The sequence below is a fragment of the Schistocerca serialis genome, chromosome 6, assembly GCF_023864345.2.
Source record: "Schistocerca serialis cubense isolate TAMUIC-IGC-003099 chromosome 6, iqSchSeri2.2, whole genome shotgun sequence".
Taxonomy (NCBI): domain Eukaryota; kingdom Metazoa; phylum Arthropoda; class Insecta; order Orthoptera; family Acrididae; genus Schistocerca; species Schistocerca serialis.
In genome coordinates this window covers 341342317-341360084 of record NC_064643.1, presented here as the reverse complement: position 1 = coordinate 341360084, position 17768 = coordinate 341342317, and the positions used below count along the sequence as shown (strand labels likewise).

At 39.0% G+C, this 17768-nt stretch overlaps 1 protein-coding gene across 1 annotated transcript in view; it reads right to left on the bottom strand.

Annotated features, from left to right (window-relative positions):
- The window catches only part of LOC126484512 (protein madd-4-like), a 320139-nt gene that overhangs the window by 28064 nt on the left and 274307 nt on the right, over positions 1-17768 (bottom strand). The window contains exon 19 of the mRNA XM_050108049.1: positions 6552-6738. Within this exon, the coding sequence (XP_049964006.1) occupies positions 6552-6738 (187 nt within the window). The remainder of the gene's footprint in view (positions 1-6551; positions 6739-17768) is intronic.

Here is a 17768-nt window from a genome sequence, read left to right as displayed (position 1 = left end):
GTTTACAGTCATAGTTAAATTTTACTTCTTCTGCTTTTACTTCATGCATTTTTGTGAGATATGGCCAAAATCATGACTAAAACATCTATTTTTCTTGTTCTTGTGGTTGCAATCACTTGAAGCACTTAGATTCCAAGTTATGTTTTTGATGTATGTGTTACTTGAATCTTTTTATCTTTGATACTCGAGTTTCTGAAACTTCCGTTGCTGTAACTTCTGTTACTTCTTTTTTACAATGACTTCACAACACTTTGCAATGTCTCACTTTTTCCTTAAATTACTATCTATGTGCCTAACCTGATTCTATCCTATCAATCATATACTGGAATTATCAATATTAGCAACTGCTTTGATTATGATTAAATATTCTTGAACAGACTCTTGCTGTTTCTTCTATCAGTATACAGCAGTTTGTGGATCTCTGCAGCACTGGTCTTCACACTGGATTCTCCTGTAAAAAGCTTTTTTTTTTAGAAAAAATAATTTAAGCAGCCCATGATGTGAAACCCTTATTGTCCTAAATAAAAAGCTTAGCTAAGCCTTCAGATGTTTTTGTTGCACTTGGTTCCAATCCATTAAAAACACTGTTTCCTCACAGTCCAAGATCCACTTTTTAACAGGGTATCCATAATTGCCACTAAATAATTTAAGTGCACTCTTAGTGTCACAAAATGGCAGAGGAAACAAATATTGATCATGTCGAGGTGGTGAGAATTGTGCTTTGCTTTTATCATGTTCCTGAATTATTCCTTGCTGGCTTTTTCTCCAGTGAACTCAGTTTTTTTGTCAATATTCTTTTGGATACGATATTCTTCTTCTTCTTCTTCTTCTTCTTCTTCTTCATAAACTCATTAATTTCAATGCAAGTTTTTCAGTGAATAAATAATAACATATTTCAGTGGTCATCTCATTTTTATTCCACTCTTTATATACTACATTCATTGCCAAGTGCTCCCAACACCGTTACTGCAAATGACTTCATAGCTTGATGTTCACCAGAGTTTGACTGAAAAACGGAGGCAGAAAATCCTCTCACACATTTACAATTTTTTTCTGTTGTCTAGAACTGTTTCAAAAAAGCATTTATGTAAAGGTTTAGTAGCTCTGACTGGTGCAAACATTACATTTTCATTTATTTCTTTTATTTTGACTAGCAATGGTATTTCTGCATACTTAGACGATTTTCTTCACTCTTAACAAGTAGCCCAATGCTTTTACTATAATGTCTCAAAATTAATGTGTAGATAAACCTGTCACTGCAAGTTACAACTTGGCATTTGCCATTCAAACTTGATCTGTCTAACAATTTTTTTCGTATAATTTTCTTCTTATGTCATTATGCTACTGTTAATTGTCATTAAAACATGAATCCTCATCATAGTTTCAAAATGTACACAATCACATGTTGTGTTGCTACCTAGTTACAGGAAAAACAGTGCCCCGGAAAGTTTGGCTTAAATCTCATAGATAGATGTCCAAAAATTGCATCATCATTTATGCAATTGATCACAGCAGAGTGCCCTAAATTTGCAGGAAAAAAAGGTTCTGAGTTCCACATTATCATAGTTACAAATTCTATGGATAAATAAAATAAAAGAATTCTAGAAGTTGGTCGGGAAGGGGGGGGGGGGGGTGGCAGAATGGAATATTGCTTCACAAAAGGAGAGTTGGGATCCTCTGCTGACAAACTGGTAAAATATGATGTTGCTTAAAGTAGTTTTGGTAACTGTTTTGGAGTTCAGGGTAAAAATGTGTCTCCACAATGTGTGTGCCCAGGAAAGTAATACGATTTGACCCAGATATCCAGCGATTTCGAAGTTTTTGTCTGGGGTCAGCAATTTAAGTGTTGGTAGGCACACCCAGCATATTTGGCTTTCTTGATTATTGTAAATGGTACTTGTACATTAATATCATCCAGTGTATATTAATAAATAATAAGATGCCCATTTTTAAGTTAAATGATATTTATTGGATCAGATAGTGAGCTACTTGCCACTCTTATTCTTTTGTTAAAATGCATTTGAAATACATTGCAACCTATATTGCTACATAATAATATTAAAAAAATGCTTGAATCTGTTCAAATAACATATTCGCTGATTTCTGAAGTAATTTTATCCAATGTAATATGATACCCCATTGGGGGGGGGGGGGGGGGGGCTACAGCCCCCATAGCCACACCCCCTTGCCACCGCCCCTGAAAGAATATGACAATGCAACTCTCATCTTCTTCAAGAACATAGAAAAACTGCTCCTCACTGGTTTTGAAAACTTTAAATCCCACATTAAGAAGACCAATGTTTTATTAAATGACTCAGTGCATCAAAGAAAATAACACCTTTGTGAAAATATAATGGAACTGGAAGGAGAAAAAAATATAATTACCAAGCAGTGGCAGGAGAACACACGTATAAAGGTATTGAAATCTGAAAGCTTTCTAAGACAGTGGCTCCTTCTTCTGGCACAAGGGTTGAGGGGGAAGGAAGAGGGGTGAAGGAAAGCGACTGGTGAGGTAAAGCCTTCTTCTGGCAGCACTTTAGGCAGCAGTCAAAGATGAATTGGTGCTGCATAATTCTATCGGAGTCTAGTAAATATTATGAAGGGGAAAAACCCACACATTGTTCAGGAACACATTACAGAACATCAATGGTAACTCATCTCCTCCAAACCAAAAATCCACTAGTACCAAACAGTCTATTTCTGCTCATCATTCAATGGACTATAAAGCACTGAAAATTGTGGCTTATACTTTGAACTTTTGAGACTTCATCATTAATGAATCAGTGGAAATAAGTGTGACTGGGGAAGTTCTGTGTTTTGTGCAGCTGACCTCTTGTTGTGATTTTACAGAACAATGATGCTCAATCTGATATTCATAAATGGAACTTCCACCAGGTAGGGCACTCAGGACAATGCACAGACTTCCAGCAGAGGAGCCTGTGCTCAAGTAATGCCTGAGCATTGTGCTTTCAGTCTTAAATAGAGCAACTTAGCATATCTTTGCCAATAAACATCTGAAAATGACCATAAGACCTTGCGCCAAAATATTGTGGCAGAAAGTTATGGATATCCAGCAGCATTCCAAGTTTTCTATTAACTGATCCCTTTTTTTCGAAAAGTTGGGCCAAAAACTATTTTACTGCTTATTTGCTTCAGTACCTAATCATCGGGTATCTGATCAACCCATCTAATCCTCAGCATTCTTCTGTAGCAACACATTTCAAAAATATCTTTGTATGTAGTTGTAAACATGAATAATCACAGATGAAATGCTGTTATCTCTGACTGCTGTGGAGTCATAAGACATATTATTATATTATTTTTCTCCAAAGCTAAAGAGAAATAGATTCAGGAGAGTAGATCTGGAGGTATTCAGGAAAAGTGACTGACACACTGAAAATCACCCAATATATGGGAGGGGAAGGGTAGGTGCACGAGAGAGAGAGAGAGAGAGAGAACACCCCAAAGTGCGGAATACGAAATTGGTTGCAAGAAAATATAGAGTTATTTGTGCACACCTACAGAGTATCAGGATATGGATGTGTATCAGCTACAAAAGACATGATAAATACAAACATATATGCACAACAGCAAGATCGCAATACATTTACCACTATTTCTGGGCATTGAGGTCGGACTGCAATCAACTGCACCTGATGGAAGAAGCAGTCCATGGGTGGTAGGTGTAAGGAGAAGGCTGGGGTTGAGAGGGGATGGGTACCAGGGTAGGGGTGGGGTAGGGTGAAGTGCTGCTTGTGGGAGAATGCAGGGATGCTAAGTGCAGTCAAAAGTTTTTTTCTGGGGGGGGGGGGGGGGGGGAGGGGGGGAAAGGAGAGAACTAGAGGGGGATAAGACTAGTGGGTGCACTGGTGAAATAGGAAGTTGTGTAATGCTGGAGTGGTAGTAGTGAAGGGGATAAGTGGGTGAAAGGCAGAGACTAGCAAAGGAGGAAGGACTATATTGTAGGAGAGTTACCATCTTTCCTACCAGCACCAGCTTTTCTGAATTGCACAGGTGGAAACACTCCCTGCAATATATCCCACATTCCCATAACCCCCCTGGGCTTAACTTTCATTAATCTCTATCCTTCACCCACTGATCATCTTTCCTGATCCTGCTCCAGCAGTACACTGTCTTCTATTCCACCAATGCACCCACAAATCCTTTTTGCTTCTACTTCTCTACTTTTTCACTGTCCCCCTCAAACTTTTTTTACCACACCTAGCAGCCCTACCCTGCCCCACCACGTCTCTGCACGCACCCACAAGCTGCAAAACAGCACTACACCTGCTCCCCCACCCCTCAGTCCACCTGCTCCTTACCCCTAAAACCCATTGATTTTTTCTTCCATCAGGTGCATTTGTTGGCACTCCAGCCTCAGCGGCCAGTGACAGTGGTTTTGTGTGTGTGTGTGTGTGTGTGTGTGTGTGTGTGTGTGTGTGTCTGTGTGTTTTTTTTCTGCTTGAGAAGAAGGCCTTTTGACTGGAAACTTAAATGTATACCCTTTTTTTTTTTTGTGGCTGTCTGCACCTCAACATCTCTTCTGTATGTTGAGTAGCAATGTATATGTATTGTTGTTATCGCATTTTGGATTTTCCATTGTTTATTTAAACAAACATGTAGGGATGCTAAATCAATTATTCAGACTGGTAAAGTGATAAGCATGAAGAATAACATGGAAAATCTGGGGGCACACAATAGTCTTGATGTCAGTTGTTTACCAGATGTGAAGTTTAATAGTCTTCCACTTATGGATTTGATAACTTTTAATTATGTGTGACATTAACTTTTCAGTTACTGTGCATTTCTGTGTTAAACATACATCTATACTGTTCCTACAAATTACCTGTGGATGAATAAACAACAAGTAAACATCAGTCATCAGTGAGGACTCATAAAAGACATAAAAACAAAAATAAAAAGTAGACATCTATCAGCCTCCTCTCTGTGATGTAAATAATCTCACTAAAATTATTATGAACCACTTAGAAAAAAACATAAGATTTTAAAGTAGCAAAGAACAAGGTGGCTTGAGAAGTGAATACAGAACAATAAAGCAGTTGCAAGTCACAAATGCAATTACAGAGATGAGCAATGAGTATTAATTAACACTTTTTCTGAGATTCAAACATTTTGAGAAAGATTTTGACCTGAGAAACAAGACAATGACTCATCTTATGTTAGTATACTGCAAAAATACATGTATAATACTAAAATTTCCATTGGACTTCATTGGATAACAAGAAATTGAACACTGAAAGAGTAGTTTTCTGCAACCAAGGTGGAAATTTTCAAATCCTCAACAAATGGAATATTGGGAGGAATAAATATTAATGGAACATATCAACTACCTTCACTGATCTGATAAAATTGCTCTGTCTGCCCCTACACTTTGACAATGACATTGGAGTTGCAGAACCATTTGGCGAGTTTTTGTATTTAGAGCAGTTGAAGATGAGGGCTGGATGGAGAGAAAATAAATACACAGAAAAGTAAAAATGCCCTGGAGTGTGCTTGGTAAACTAAACATGGTTTTCACAACGAATTTCTGAAGTGTATGAGAGTAAAATTTTCAGAGATTGTGTATTTACAGTTTAGACTTAATGACAGTGTGACATGGATTTTCAATGTTAAAATCATTCAGAAACAGAGGCTTGCCCAGTGAAAGAATGATGTACATTGGAAATTATTAGGAGGATCAAGACAAATGGAACCAAAGAACAAACTGGAAAGTAAGATGTAATTATAACTACAAAGGGATCATAACACTAAGAATATGAAGCCATGTGAATGAATGGTAGCTGGACAAGCAGATGTATCTTTTATATATATCACTGAAACCATAATCCATGGAAAAGTCTATAGGCTTCTTTTCCTCAACTGACATTACAATAGTTGATGGTCACAACATAAACATTGATTGAAAGAAAACAGCATAAAAGTATGCAGCTAACTGAGAACACCAAATTATTTGCTATCAAACAATGGAAAATCCAGGATGGGATGTAACAATATTATGAACAAGACAGTTGCTACTCACCATATAACGGAGATGCTGAGTTGCAGGTGGGCACAACAAAAAGACTGTCAGAAAGCGAGCTTTTGGCCAACATGGCCTCTGTCAAAAATTGAGAACACACACACACACACACACACACACACACACACACACACACACACACACACACACATATGCAACTCACACACATGCACACTGTGGTAATGTGTGTGAGAGTTGCTTTTGGCCAACATGGCCTTTGTCGAAAATTAAGAACATACATACATACGCGCACACTCACGCATATGCGACTCACACACATGGACACTGTGGTAATGTGTGTGAGAGTTGCACTTGCATATGTGTGTGTGTGTGTGTGTGTGTGTGTGTGTGTGTGTGTGTGTGTGTGTGTGTGTGTGTGTGTATTTGTTTTACTCTAGCTTGTCAAAGGATAACTTCATCTAGCAAGTTTTCTTTCTTTTGTGTGTCCCTATTGACAACTCTTCTATGTGTATTTTATATAAAAGAGACAAATAATTGATATTTCCATTACCCTTATTCCATGTAAAACACCGTGAATCCTCACAAGAAGACCAGCTGCTGGTGATCCACTGTGGACATTCTTCAAGTCCACATTGCTGAGTGAGAGGAGGTGTTGGTAGACCAGCATCTTCACAGAGATTGCCTTGCACATTCTGAGTGTTGTTATTAAGTCGCACCATACAATGTGCAGTTCTTGTCTGTAAATAATTGAAATGAAGTAAGATATAAATAAGTCAGATGGAATCAAACCTGTATCATAACATGTATGGCAACAAACAAAATACTGATATAGGCACTGATTTTGTGAAATAAAATACAGATCGCTGAACAGAGGAGTAACAAAATATCGACCACATATTAGCAATATGACCCTGTTTTGTAAGAACCTAATTCAAAGGACCTACAGAAACTAAAAAAAATTGTTGTTATGGACTCTGGTTTTGACAATGCAGTTTTTATCAGCTTAAGTTTCTTGATATAACATGTTTAAAATAAATTATTTTCATAACATATTCATGTCTGCGGGCCACTAATGGGAACATTAATGCCTTTTTGGGCAGCCACGTAAATGGCACTTTGTATATGATCAGAGTATGGGAAACTTTATGGTGGCTTTCACATCTACTCATCAAGCAGCACACAGAAGCCATTGAGCTGGAGACTGTTCCATTGCAATGAATGGCTGTTGTGCCATGTGGGGTGCTAGTGGCTCAGCAGTCATTGTTACCTTTAAATCTTTCAGGCACACTATGACATGGCAGAGTCTCTGAGACAACTACAGTGTATAGATAAGTTCATTCATTCCATTTTTGTTTCCTACCCTGTAGGTTGATGTAGTTTCTTGCCATAGATTGACACATGGTTTGGAAATAAAACACCAAGTGATTAATTTCTTTAGTGGAAGTTATATGACAAAACTCTGGACAATGACAAGGGAATGATTCATATGACAATTGGATGGTTTCATATATTGAAGAATTTGAATGGACCATTTCAAGAGATGGATGACAATGTCAGTAATGAATACAGTAAGTTCATTGACTTAAAAAATGTTTTATTGTAACATTTTCAAAAAGATGTTTACCTTAAATGTAGTATTAACGATCTTTCTGAAGACTATATTTTAAATATCCATCAACTTATGACAGAACCAGTAATCTAATATTATGTTCCTTGCATTATTTGCTGCAATTTTTCTAATCATTCAAAAGTACTGAAAGAATTTTTCATGATCTCTATGGATGTCTTGACATATGATAGGAAATACACCACATTTGTTCCTTTTTACAGTGATTGGAAGAATCTACTGGGTTATGTACCTTTTCCTCCTTTTTAAATGAACATAAACTAAAACCCACACCAGCATTTGTTCATGTTCCATTTCACTGGAGCTGTTCTATATAAGATGATGTGACTTACCAAACGAAAGTGCTGGCAGGTCAATAGACACACAAACAAACACAAACATACACACAAAATTCAAGCTTTCGCAACAAACGGTTGCTTCATCAGGAAAGAGGGAAGGAGAGGGAAAGACGAAAGGATATGGGTTTTAAGAGAGAGGGTAAGGAGTCATTCCAACCCTGGGAGCGGAAAGACTTACCTTAGGGGGAAAAAAGGACAGGTATACACTCGCACACACACACATATCCATCCGCACATACACAGACAGAGACACAGACACAAGCAGACATTATATATATATATATATATATATATATATATATATATATATATATATATATATATATATATTATATATAAAAACAAAGATGAGGTGACTTACCGAACAAAAGCGCTGGCAGGTCGATAGACACACAAACAAACACAAACATACACACAAAATTCAAGCTTTCGCAACAAACTGTTGCCTCATCAGGAAAGAGGGAAGGAGAGGGGAAGACGAAAGGAAGTGGGTTTTAAAGGAGAGGGTAAGGAGTCATTCCAATCCCGGGAGCGGAAAGACTTACCTTAGGGGGAAAAAAGGACAGGTATACACTCGCACACACGCACATATCCATCCACACATACAGACACAAGCAGACATATTTAAAGACAAAGACTCTTTGTCTTTAAATATGTCTGCTTGTGTCTGTATGTGTGGATGGATATGTGTGTGTGTGCGAGTGTATACCTGTCCTTTTTTCCCCCTAAGGTAAGTCTTTCCGCTCCCGGGATTGGAATGACTCCTTACCCTCTCCTTTAAAACCCACTTCCTTTCGTCTTCCCCTCTCCTTCCCTCTTTCCTGATGAGGCAACAGTTTGTTGCGAAAGCTTGAATTTTGTGTGTATGTTTGTGTTTGTTTGTGTGTCTATCGACCTGCCAGCGCTTTTGTTCGGTAAGTCACCTCATCTTTGTTTTTATATATAATTTTTCCCACGTGGAATGTTTCCTTCCATTATATTGATATCATATATATATATATATATATATATATATATATATATATATATATATATATATATATATATATATATAAAAAAATAGAGGGAAACATTCCATGTAGGAAATATATATCTAAAAACAAAGATGATGTGACTTACCAAATGAAAGTGCTGGTAGGTCGACAGTCACACAAACATACACACAAAATTCAAGCTTTCGCAACAAACTGTTGCCTCATCAGGAAAGAGGGAAGGAGAGGGAAAGACGAAAGGATGTGGGTTTTAAGGGAGAGGGTAAGGAGTCATTCCAATCCCGGGAGCGGAAAGACTTACCTGCTTGTGTCTGTATATGTGTGGATGGATATTATGTGTGTGTGCGAGTGTATACCCGTCCTTTTTTCCCCCTAAGGTAAGTCTTTCCGCTCCCGGGATTGGAATGACTCCTTACCCTCTCCCTTAAAACCCACATCCTTTCGTCTTTCCCTCTCCTTCCCTCTTTCCTGATGAGGCAACAGTTTGTTGCGAAAGCTTGAATTTTGTGTGTATGTTTGTGTATGTTTGTGTGTCTGTCGACCTGCCAGCACTTTCATTTGGTAGATGAGACTTACCAAACAAAAGTGCTGGCAGGTCGATAGACACACAAACGAACACAAACACACACACAAAATTCTGGCTTTCGCAACCAACGGTTGCTTCATCACACACACAATGACCAAAGCCCCATGTCTATCTGTGCACAACAGCAGGTTGATAAATGAGGAATTCCCACAACAGTATGCTGTGAACATGTTGTCATATGGACGGCTGCTCAACATGTGTGCTTGTGATAATGCAGTAGCTGATTCAAACTTAGCTGATGAAAGAAATTATCATAGCAGGTTTTTAACTGGTAGAGACAAATGAGGTGTTGAGGTACAATTTGCAATCTCCAGATCAGTGTCCAGGTAATATCGCAAATCTCTCATAAAGTGAGACTGAGGCCCATGAGGACAGCCTGTGGTGTGTATGTCACAGCACGTGACACTGCAGGTCTTATGAGTGCTAGCAGCTGCCTCCATTGGGAAGTGAGTAACTATTTCAGAAGAATTTAATAATTCTTGACTGCACTTTTAAATGCATGCAAGCCCTCGACATCACACAAAAAAGTTAAGACCTTTAGCAGGTACCTTTTCAATTAAATATTGATTTCGTATGGGCCTTTCACAGAGCTGAGTGCTCGCAAACTGTGGCAGACAAGCCAACTAGTGTGACATCACAAGTTTGTTGCAGGGTCCATATATTTTTTTTGTCCTGAGTGAGACTCTGTGACACCACTGAAGTCAATGAGTACATCTGATGAGTGTGTCAAGCTTGGTAATCTCCTATGTGTTATTGAAAAGGAGTAGACTATCAACAAGAATGAGGTTTTAACCTGCCCTTCTTTTTTCTCATTCTCACCAGTGACACACACTCTTAGCAGTCACCTACACCAATTATTAGTACTTAGGACACAACTATTACACTTCATGAAGGAAATGTACCAGTGTGTGAGAAGATGGAATAGAGTCTCTGCTCTCAGGTGGCTAAGCCTACAACTTCCCCACCAAGTTTTCAGAGCTTAAGCAGGGAAAATGAAAAGTGGATTTATTTATTTCACATATTTATAATATTTGATACAGAGGACTGTATCTAATTATATGAAGATATATTGTATATGAAATTATTACATCTTACATCTGCAAAGGATTTGCATGAAATTGTGATATGTCCATGCAACTATCTAAATAAGGATGGGTGTGAAAACTCTTAAAGCCATTTAAATAAAACAAACATTTTTTTTACACACACACACACACACACACACACACACACACACACACACACACACACACACAAGGTAAATCTGAATAGAGACTATGTGCAGCACTTTCTCAATTAACTACAAGTTTGTTTAAAAGAAATATAGTAATTAAAATAAAATATTAATGGAAAAAGAAAATTGTCAACAGCATGGATAACAGAAATGAGGGAAGAACTAAACAGAAATACCATCACAGAATAAAAAGAAGAGAGAGAGAAAGAGAGAGAGAGAGAGAGAGAGGTTGAAATCTTGTGGAAAAGTAAAGCAATAAATGTCATAAATATACATAAGAGTAGTTGCAGGAAATATACACTGAAGCACAAAGACACTGATATAGGCATGCATATCCAAATACAGAGATAGGTAAACAGGCAGAATAAGGCACTGAAGTCGTCAATGCCTATATAAGACAACAAGTGTCTAGCAAGGTTGTTAGATTGGTTACTGCTGCTACAATGGCAGGTTATTAAGATTTAAGTCAATTGGAATGTGGTGTTATAGTCGGCGCATGAGTGATGGGACAGAGCACCGCCAAGGTAGCGATGAAGTGGGGATTTTCCCATATGACCATTTCATGAATATACTGTGAATACCAGGAATCCGGTAAAGCATCAAATCTATGACATCGCTGTGGCCAGAAAAACATACTGCAAGAATGGAACTGACAAAGACTGAAGAGCATCATTCAATATCATAGAAGTGCAACCTTACCACAAATTCCTGCAGATTTCAATGCTGGACCATCAACAAGTGTCAGCGTGTGAACCATTCAAAAAAACATCATCGATTACGGCTTTTGGAGCCAAACACCCACTCGTATACCCTCGATGACTGCAAGACACAAAGGTTTACACCTCAGCTGGAATCGTCAATACTGGCATTGGATGGTTGATGACTGGAAACATGTTGCCTCGTCAGACGAGTCTCATTTCAAATTGTATTGAGCGGATAGACATGTACGGGTATGGAGATAACCTCATGAATCCATGGAACCTGCATGTCAGCAGGGGGCTGTTCAAGCTGGTGGAGGCTCTGTAATGGTGTGGGATATGTGCAGTTGGAGTGATATGGGGCCCGTGATACGTCTAGATATAACTCTGATGGGTGACATGTATGTTTGCATCCTGTCTGATTACCTGCATCCATTCATGTCCATTCTGCATTCTGAAGGACTTCGGCAATTTCAGTAGGACAATGTGACATCCTAAAAGTCCAGAATTGCTACAGAGAGGATCCAGGAACAATCATCTGAGTTTAAACACTTCCGCTGGCCACCAAACTCCTCAGACATGAATATTGTTTAGCAGATTTGTGATGCCTTGCAATGTGCTGTTCAGAAGAGGTCTCTACCCCCTCGTACTCCTACTGATTTATGGACAGCTCTGCAGGATTCATGGTGTCAATGCCTTCCAGTACTACTCCAGCCATTAGTGGAGTCCATGCCATGTTGTGTTGCGGCACTTCTGCATGCTCGTGGGGACCTACAAGATATTAGGCAGGTGTACCATTTTCTTTGGCTCTTCAGTGTACATAAAAGGAGTTGTTGTTGTGGTCTTTGATCCAGAGACTGGTTTGATGCAGCTGTCTGTGCTACTCTATCCTGCACAAGTTTCTTCATCTCCAAGTACCTACTGCAACCTACATTCTTCTGAATCTGCTTAGTGCCTTCATCTCTTGGTCTCCCTCTATGATTGTTACCTCCAAGCTGCCCTCCAATACTAAATTGAAGATCCCTTGATGCCTCACAACATGTCCTACCAACTGATCCCTTCTTCTAGTCAAGTTGTGCTACAAATTTCTCTCCTCCCCACTCTATTCAGTACCTCCTCACTGGTTATGTGATCTAACCATCTAATTTTCAGCATTCTTCTGCAGCACCACATTTTGAAAGCTTCTATTCTCTTCTTGTCTAAACTATTTATTGTCCTTGTTTCACTTCCATACATGGCTATACTCCATACGAATAACTTTCAGAAAAGACTTCCCAACACGTAAATCTATATATACTCAATGTTAACAATTTTCTCTTCTGCAGTTTATATCCTCTTCCCTTCGACCATCATCAGTTGTTTTGCTCCCCAAATAGCAAAACTCATCTAATACTTTAAGTGTCTCATTTCCTAACCTAATTCCCTCAGCATCACCTGATTTAATTCACCTTCATTCCATTATCCTCGTTTTACTTTTGTTGATATTCATCTTCTATCCTCCTTTCAAGACACTGTCCATTCTGTTCCGCTCTTCCAGGTCTTGCTGTCTCTGACAGAATTACAATGTCATCGGAAAACCTCAAAATTTTTATTTCTTCTCCCTGGACTTTAATTGTGACTCAAAATTTTTCTTTTGTTTTCTTTACTGCTTGCTCAATATATAGACTGAATAACATTGGGGATAGGCTACAAACCTGTCTCAGCCCTTCCCAACCCCTGCTTCCCTTTCATGCCCCTCGACTCTTAGAACTGCCATCTGGTGTCTATACAAACTGTAAACAGCCTTTCGCTCCCTGTATTTGACCCCTGCCACCTTCAGAATTTGAAAGAGAGTATTCCAGTCAACAATGTCAAAAGCTTTCTCTAAGTCTACAAATGCTACAAATGTAGGTTTGTTTTTCCTTAATCTATCTTCTAAGGTAAGTCATAGGGTCAGTATTGCCTCAGGTGTTCCAACATTTCTACAGGATCCAAACTAATCTTCCCCCAAGGTCAGCTTCTACTAGTATTTCCGTTCATCTGTAAAGAATTCGTGTTAGTGTTTTGCAGCCTTGACTCATTAAACTTTTTATTAAACTTTTTCCAAAGCTGTTTCACAGAGGAAGACTGCTCTGTAGTTTCTTCTCTAGATTGTTGCACAGATGACAAAATGGTAGATATTGAAATAGATGAGAGAGGAATAGAAAAAGAATTTAAATCAGTCAAAAGAGTCAAAAGAGGAAAGGCCGCTGGACCTGATGGGATACCAGTTCGATTTTACACAGAGTACGCGAAGGAACTTGTCCCCCTTCTTGCAGTGGTGTACCATAGGTCTCTAGAAGAGCGTAGCATTCCAAAGGATTGGAAAAGGGCACTGGTCATCCCCGTTTTCAAGAAGGGACGTCGAACAGATGTACAGAACTATAGACCTATATCTCTAACATCGATCAGTTGTAGAATTTTGGAACAAGTATTACGTTCAAGTATAATGACTTTTCTGGAGACTAGAAATCTACTCTGTAGGAATCAGCATGGATTTCGGAAAAGACGACCATGTGAAACCCAGGTTGCGCTGTTCGTCCACGAGACTCAGAGGGCCATAGACACGGGTTCCCAGGTAGATGCCGTGTTTCTTGACTTCCGCAAGGCTTTTGATACAGATCCCCACAGTCGTTTAATGAGCAAAGTAAGAGCATATGGACTATCAGACCAATTGTGTGATTGGACTGAAGAGTTCCTAGATAACAGAACGCAGCATGTCATTCACAATGAAGAGAAGTCTTCCCAAGTAAGAGTGATTTCAGGTGTGCCACAGGGGCATGTCGTAGGACCATTGCTATTCACAATATACATAAATGACCTTGTGGATAACATTGGAAGTTCACTGAGGCTTTTTTCGGATGATGCTGTAGCATATCGAGAGGTTTTAACAATGGAAAATTGTACTGAAATGCAGGAGGATCTGCAACGAATTGACGCATGGTGCAGGGAATGGCAATTGAATCTCAATGTAGACAAGGGTAATGCACTGTGAATGTTTCAACTTATGTCTTTTAGTGCTCTATCAAACTCTTCGCACAGTATCATACCTTCCATTTCATCTTCATCTACGTCCTCTTCCATATGCATAACATTGCCCTCAAGTACATCACCCTTATATAGACCCTCTATATACTCCTGCCACCTTTCTGCCTTCCCTTCTTTGATTAGAACTGGTTTTCCATCAGAGCTCTCGATATTCATACAAGTGGTTCTCTTTCCCCAAAGGTTTCTTTAATTTGCTTGTAGGCAGTATCTATCTTATCCTTAGTGATATATACCTCTACATCCTTACATTTGTTCTCTAGCCATCCCTGCTTAGCCATTTTGCATTTCCTGTTGATCTCATTTTTGAGATGTTTGTATTCCTTTTTACCTGTTTCATTTATTGCATTTTTATATTTTCTCATTTCATCAATTAAATTTAATATCTCTTCTGCTACAAAGAGTATGGTCATCAGTACAAGATGCAGACTGCCCCAATATTAAAGTAGGACAATCTACCACTAGCCAAGTAAGTGCATTTAAATATCTTGGAAGCACAATAACTGAGGGCTTGAGATGTCACCAGGAAGTGAAAACTCGAATTGCCATAGTGAAGGAGGCGTTCAACAGAAAGAGAAGACTCTTATGAGGCAAATTGGATATAGGTCTAAGGAAAAGGCTTGGCAAATGTTTTGTGTGGTGTGTCGTACTATATGGGGCAGAAACATGGACGCTGAGACGAGAGGATGAAAAAAGGTTAGAAGCATTTGCGATGTGGATGTAAAGGAGAATGGAAAGAATAAGCTTGATGGAAAGAGTGAGTAATGAAAGAGTATTGGAAAGGGTTGGTGAGAGAAGATGTCTGCTGAAGGTTGTAAGAGAAAGGAAAAAGAACTGGTTTGGACATTCATTGAGAAGGAAGTGCTTGCTAGCAGATGCTTTGGAAGGACTGGTTTGTGGGAGAAGACTGAGAGTAAGAAGGAGATACAAGATGATAAGATGACATAAACGAAAGAGGAAATTATGCAGACCTGAAGAGGATGGCAGAAGACCGGGCAGCCTGGAGAACTACCATACTGATGATGATCTGTTACCCAAGGATTTCTGCTAGCCCTTGTCTTTTTACCTACTTGATCCTCTGCTGCCTTCACTACTTCAATGCTCTCTCTGAAACTCTCTACATCCTCTGGTTCTTTCAGTTTATCCAGGTCCCAACTCCTTACATTCCTGCCTTTTTGCAGTTTCTACAGTTTTAATCTAGAGTTCATATCAAACAGATTGTGGTCAGAGTCCACGTCTGCCCCTGGAAATGTCTTACAATTTAAAACCTGTTTCCTAAATCTCTGTCTTACCATTATACAGAGCGAGTCACCTAATACTACCACTGGAAACATCTCCCAAACCACAACAAACATTTTACATTGTAAAATGTTAATTACATCCAGAGTAATTTGCAATGTAAAGCTGATGCTTCAGTAACTCCTCAGCAGTTCAGTTGTATGTATTTGAGAGAACCGAATTAATTAGGGGCACAAAAAGAACAGTGATGTAAAGTAGGTACAGAAGAGAATTGAACAGCACCTTACGTCCACATGCTAACATTTTTATTAGTCTTTTTCTCTGAAGAATACTGTATGGCATTGATTTTTTAGTTAAATTTACAAATTTGTTTTTTGTTTTCAATTACAGAATGTAAAAGAGTGTGTTCTGACATTTCAGGTCTATAAATGTTCAAAGTGGTGCCCATCATTTGCTGCACACATTTTCAGTCTACCGAGTATTGAATGTCTTACACGATGCAGTACGTCTGGTGCAATATTGCCACAGGCTCCCTCATGTTTCATATCCGCTGGGGTTGTAGGCACATCATCGTACAGGTTCTCCGTTAACGTACTCCACAGAAAGAAATCTAAAGGCATAAGATCAGGAGAATGGGCTGGCCAATTTATGCGTCTGCCACATCCTGTGAAATGTCCGTTGAACATGCTGTCAAGGGTCAGCCTAGTGGTCATTGCAGAATGTGCAGGAGCACCATCATGTTGATACCACATATGTCTACACGTTTCCAGCACCACATTTTCTAGCAATGCTGGCAGATCATTTTGTAGAAACTCGATGTATTTTCCAACTGTTTGGATGTCCACAGACCAGTAATGCACGTTTCATAAATTCACTACACCGTGGTTTGTGAAACCTGCTTCATCGCTAAACAGATAGAACTGCAATGCATCCTCTGTTAATGCCCATTGACAGAAAATCACTCGAGTATTAAAATCATCTCCATGTAATTGCTGACGCAGTGACACATGATACGGGTGAAATTTGTGACGATAAAGTATGCACATTACACTACTTTGACTCATTGCACTGCCTCTAGCAATATCACGTGAACTCATGTGTGGGTTCATGGCAACAGCGGCTAACCCATCAACTGCATCTGCTTCTCCTGTGATGGGTTTGTTACGGACCCGTTTGCGTGTTACAACCACACCTATTGCATACAATTGTTTGTGATCTCTGTCCGGGTACCATTCTGCATACAACCTGCAGGTTGCAGCTGCATTTTGTCTATACTCGCAATAGATGAGTATCATCTCTGCATTTTCAGGGTTAGAATAAACAGTTCTTACAACACTTTACATACTGTTGTTATTGCGACCTTCTCATGTTCCTACTGTGCATACTTCTGTTCTACTTGTGTACAGTACAGTATCACAGATGTCTGGTAATACACTGTACTACAGTTATTCTGAGTACAAGGACAAATTCAGCAACATGTAGACACAGAGACAGCCAAATTCGTAAACATTGTAGTCTTCGTAAACATACCCCTACAGATCTTGCTCGTTACAACACATGACTGAACATCTAAGGTTTCAAGTGTCAACTTTTGGAAATTTACGGTAAGTTCCTGTGGGACCAAAATGCTGAGGTCATTGGTCCCTATGCTTACACACTACTTAATCTAACTTAAACTAAATACGCTAAGGACAACACACACATCTATGCCAGAGGGAGGACTCGAACCTCTGTAAGGGGGAGCCACGTGAACCATGGCAAGGTGCCATAGACCGCGCAGCTACTTTGTGTGCCGTCAACTTAATGTTACAAATTATTCTGGATGTAATTAAAATTTTACTACGTAAGAAATGGCATTGAATAAGTATTTGTTTCTATTTTCAGTTGTGCTAAAGATAATAACAGGTTTCCATTTAGAAAAAAATAAGTACGTGTTGAAAATCAGACTTCTGTGCATTACTCAGTGGTTTGTATTAACTAATTACAACAG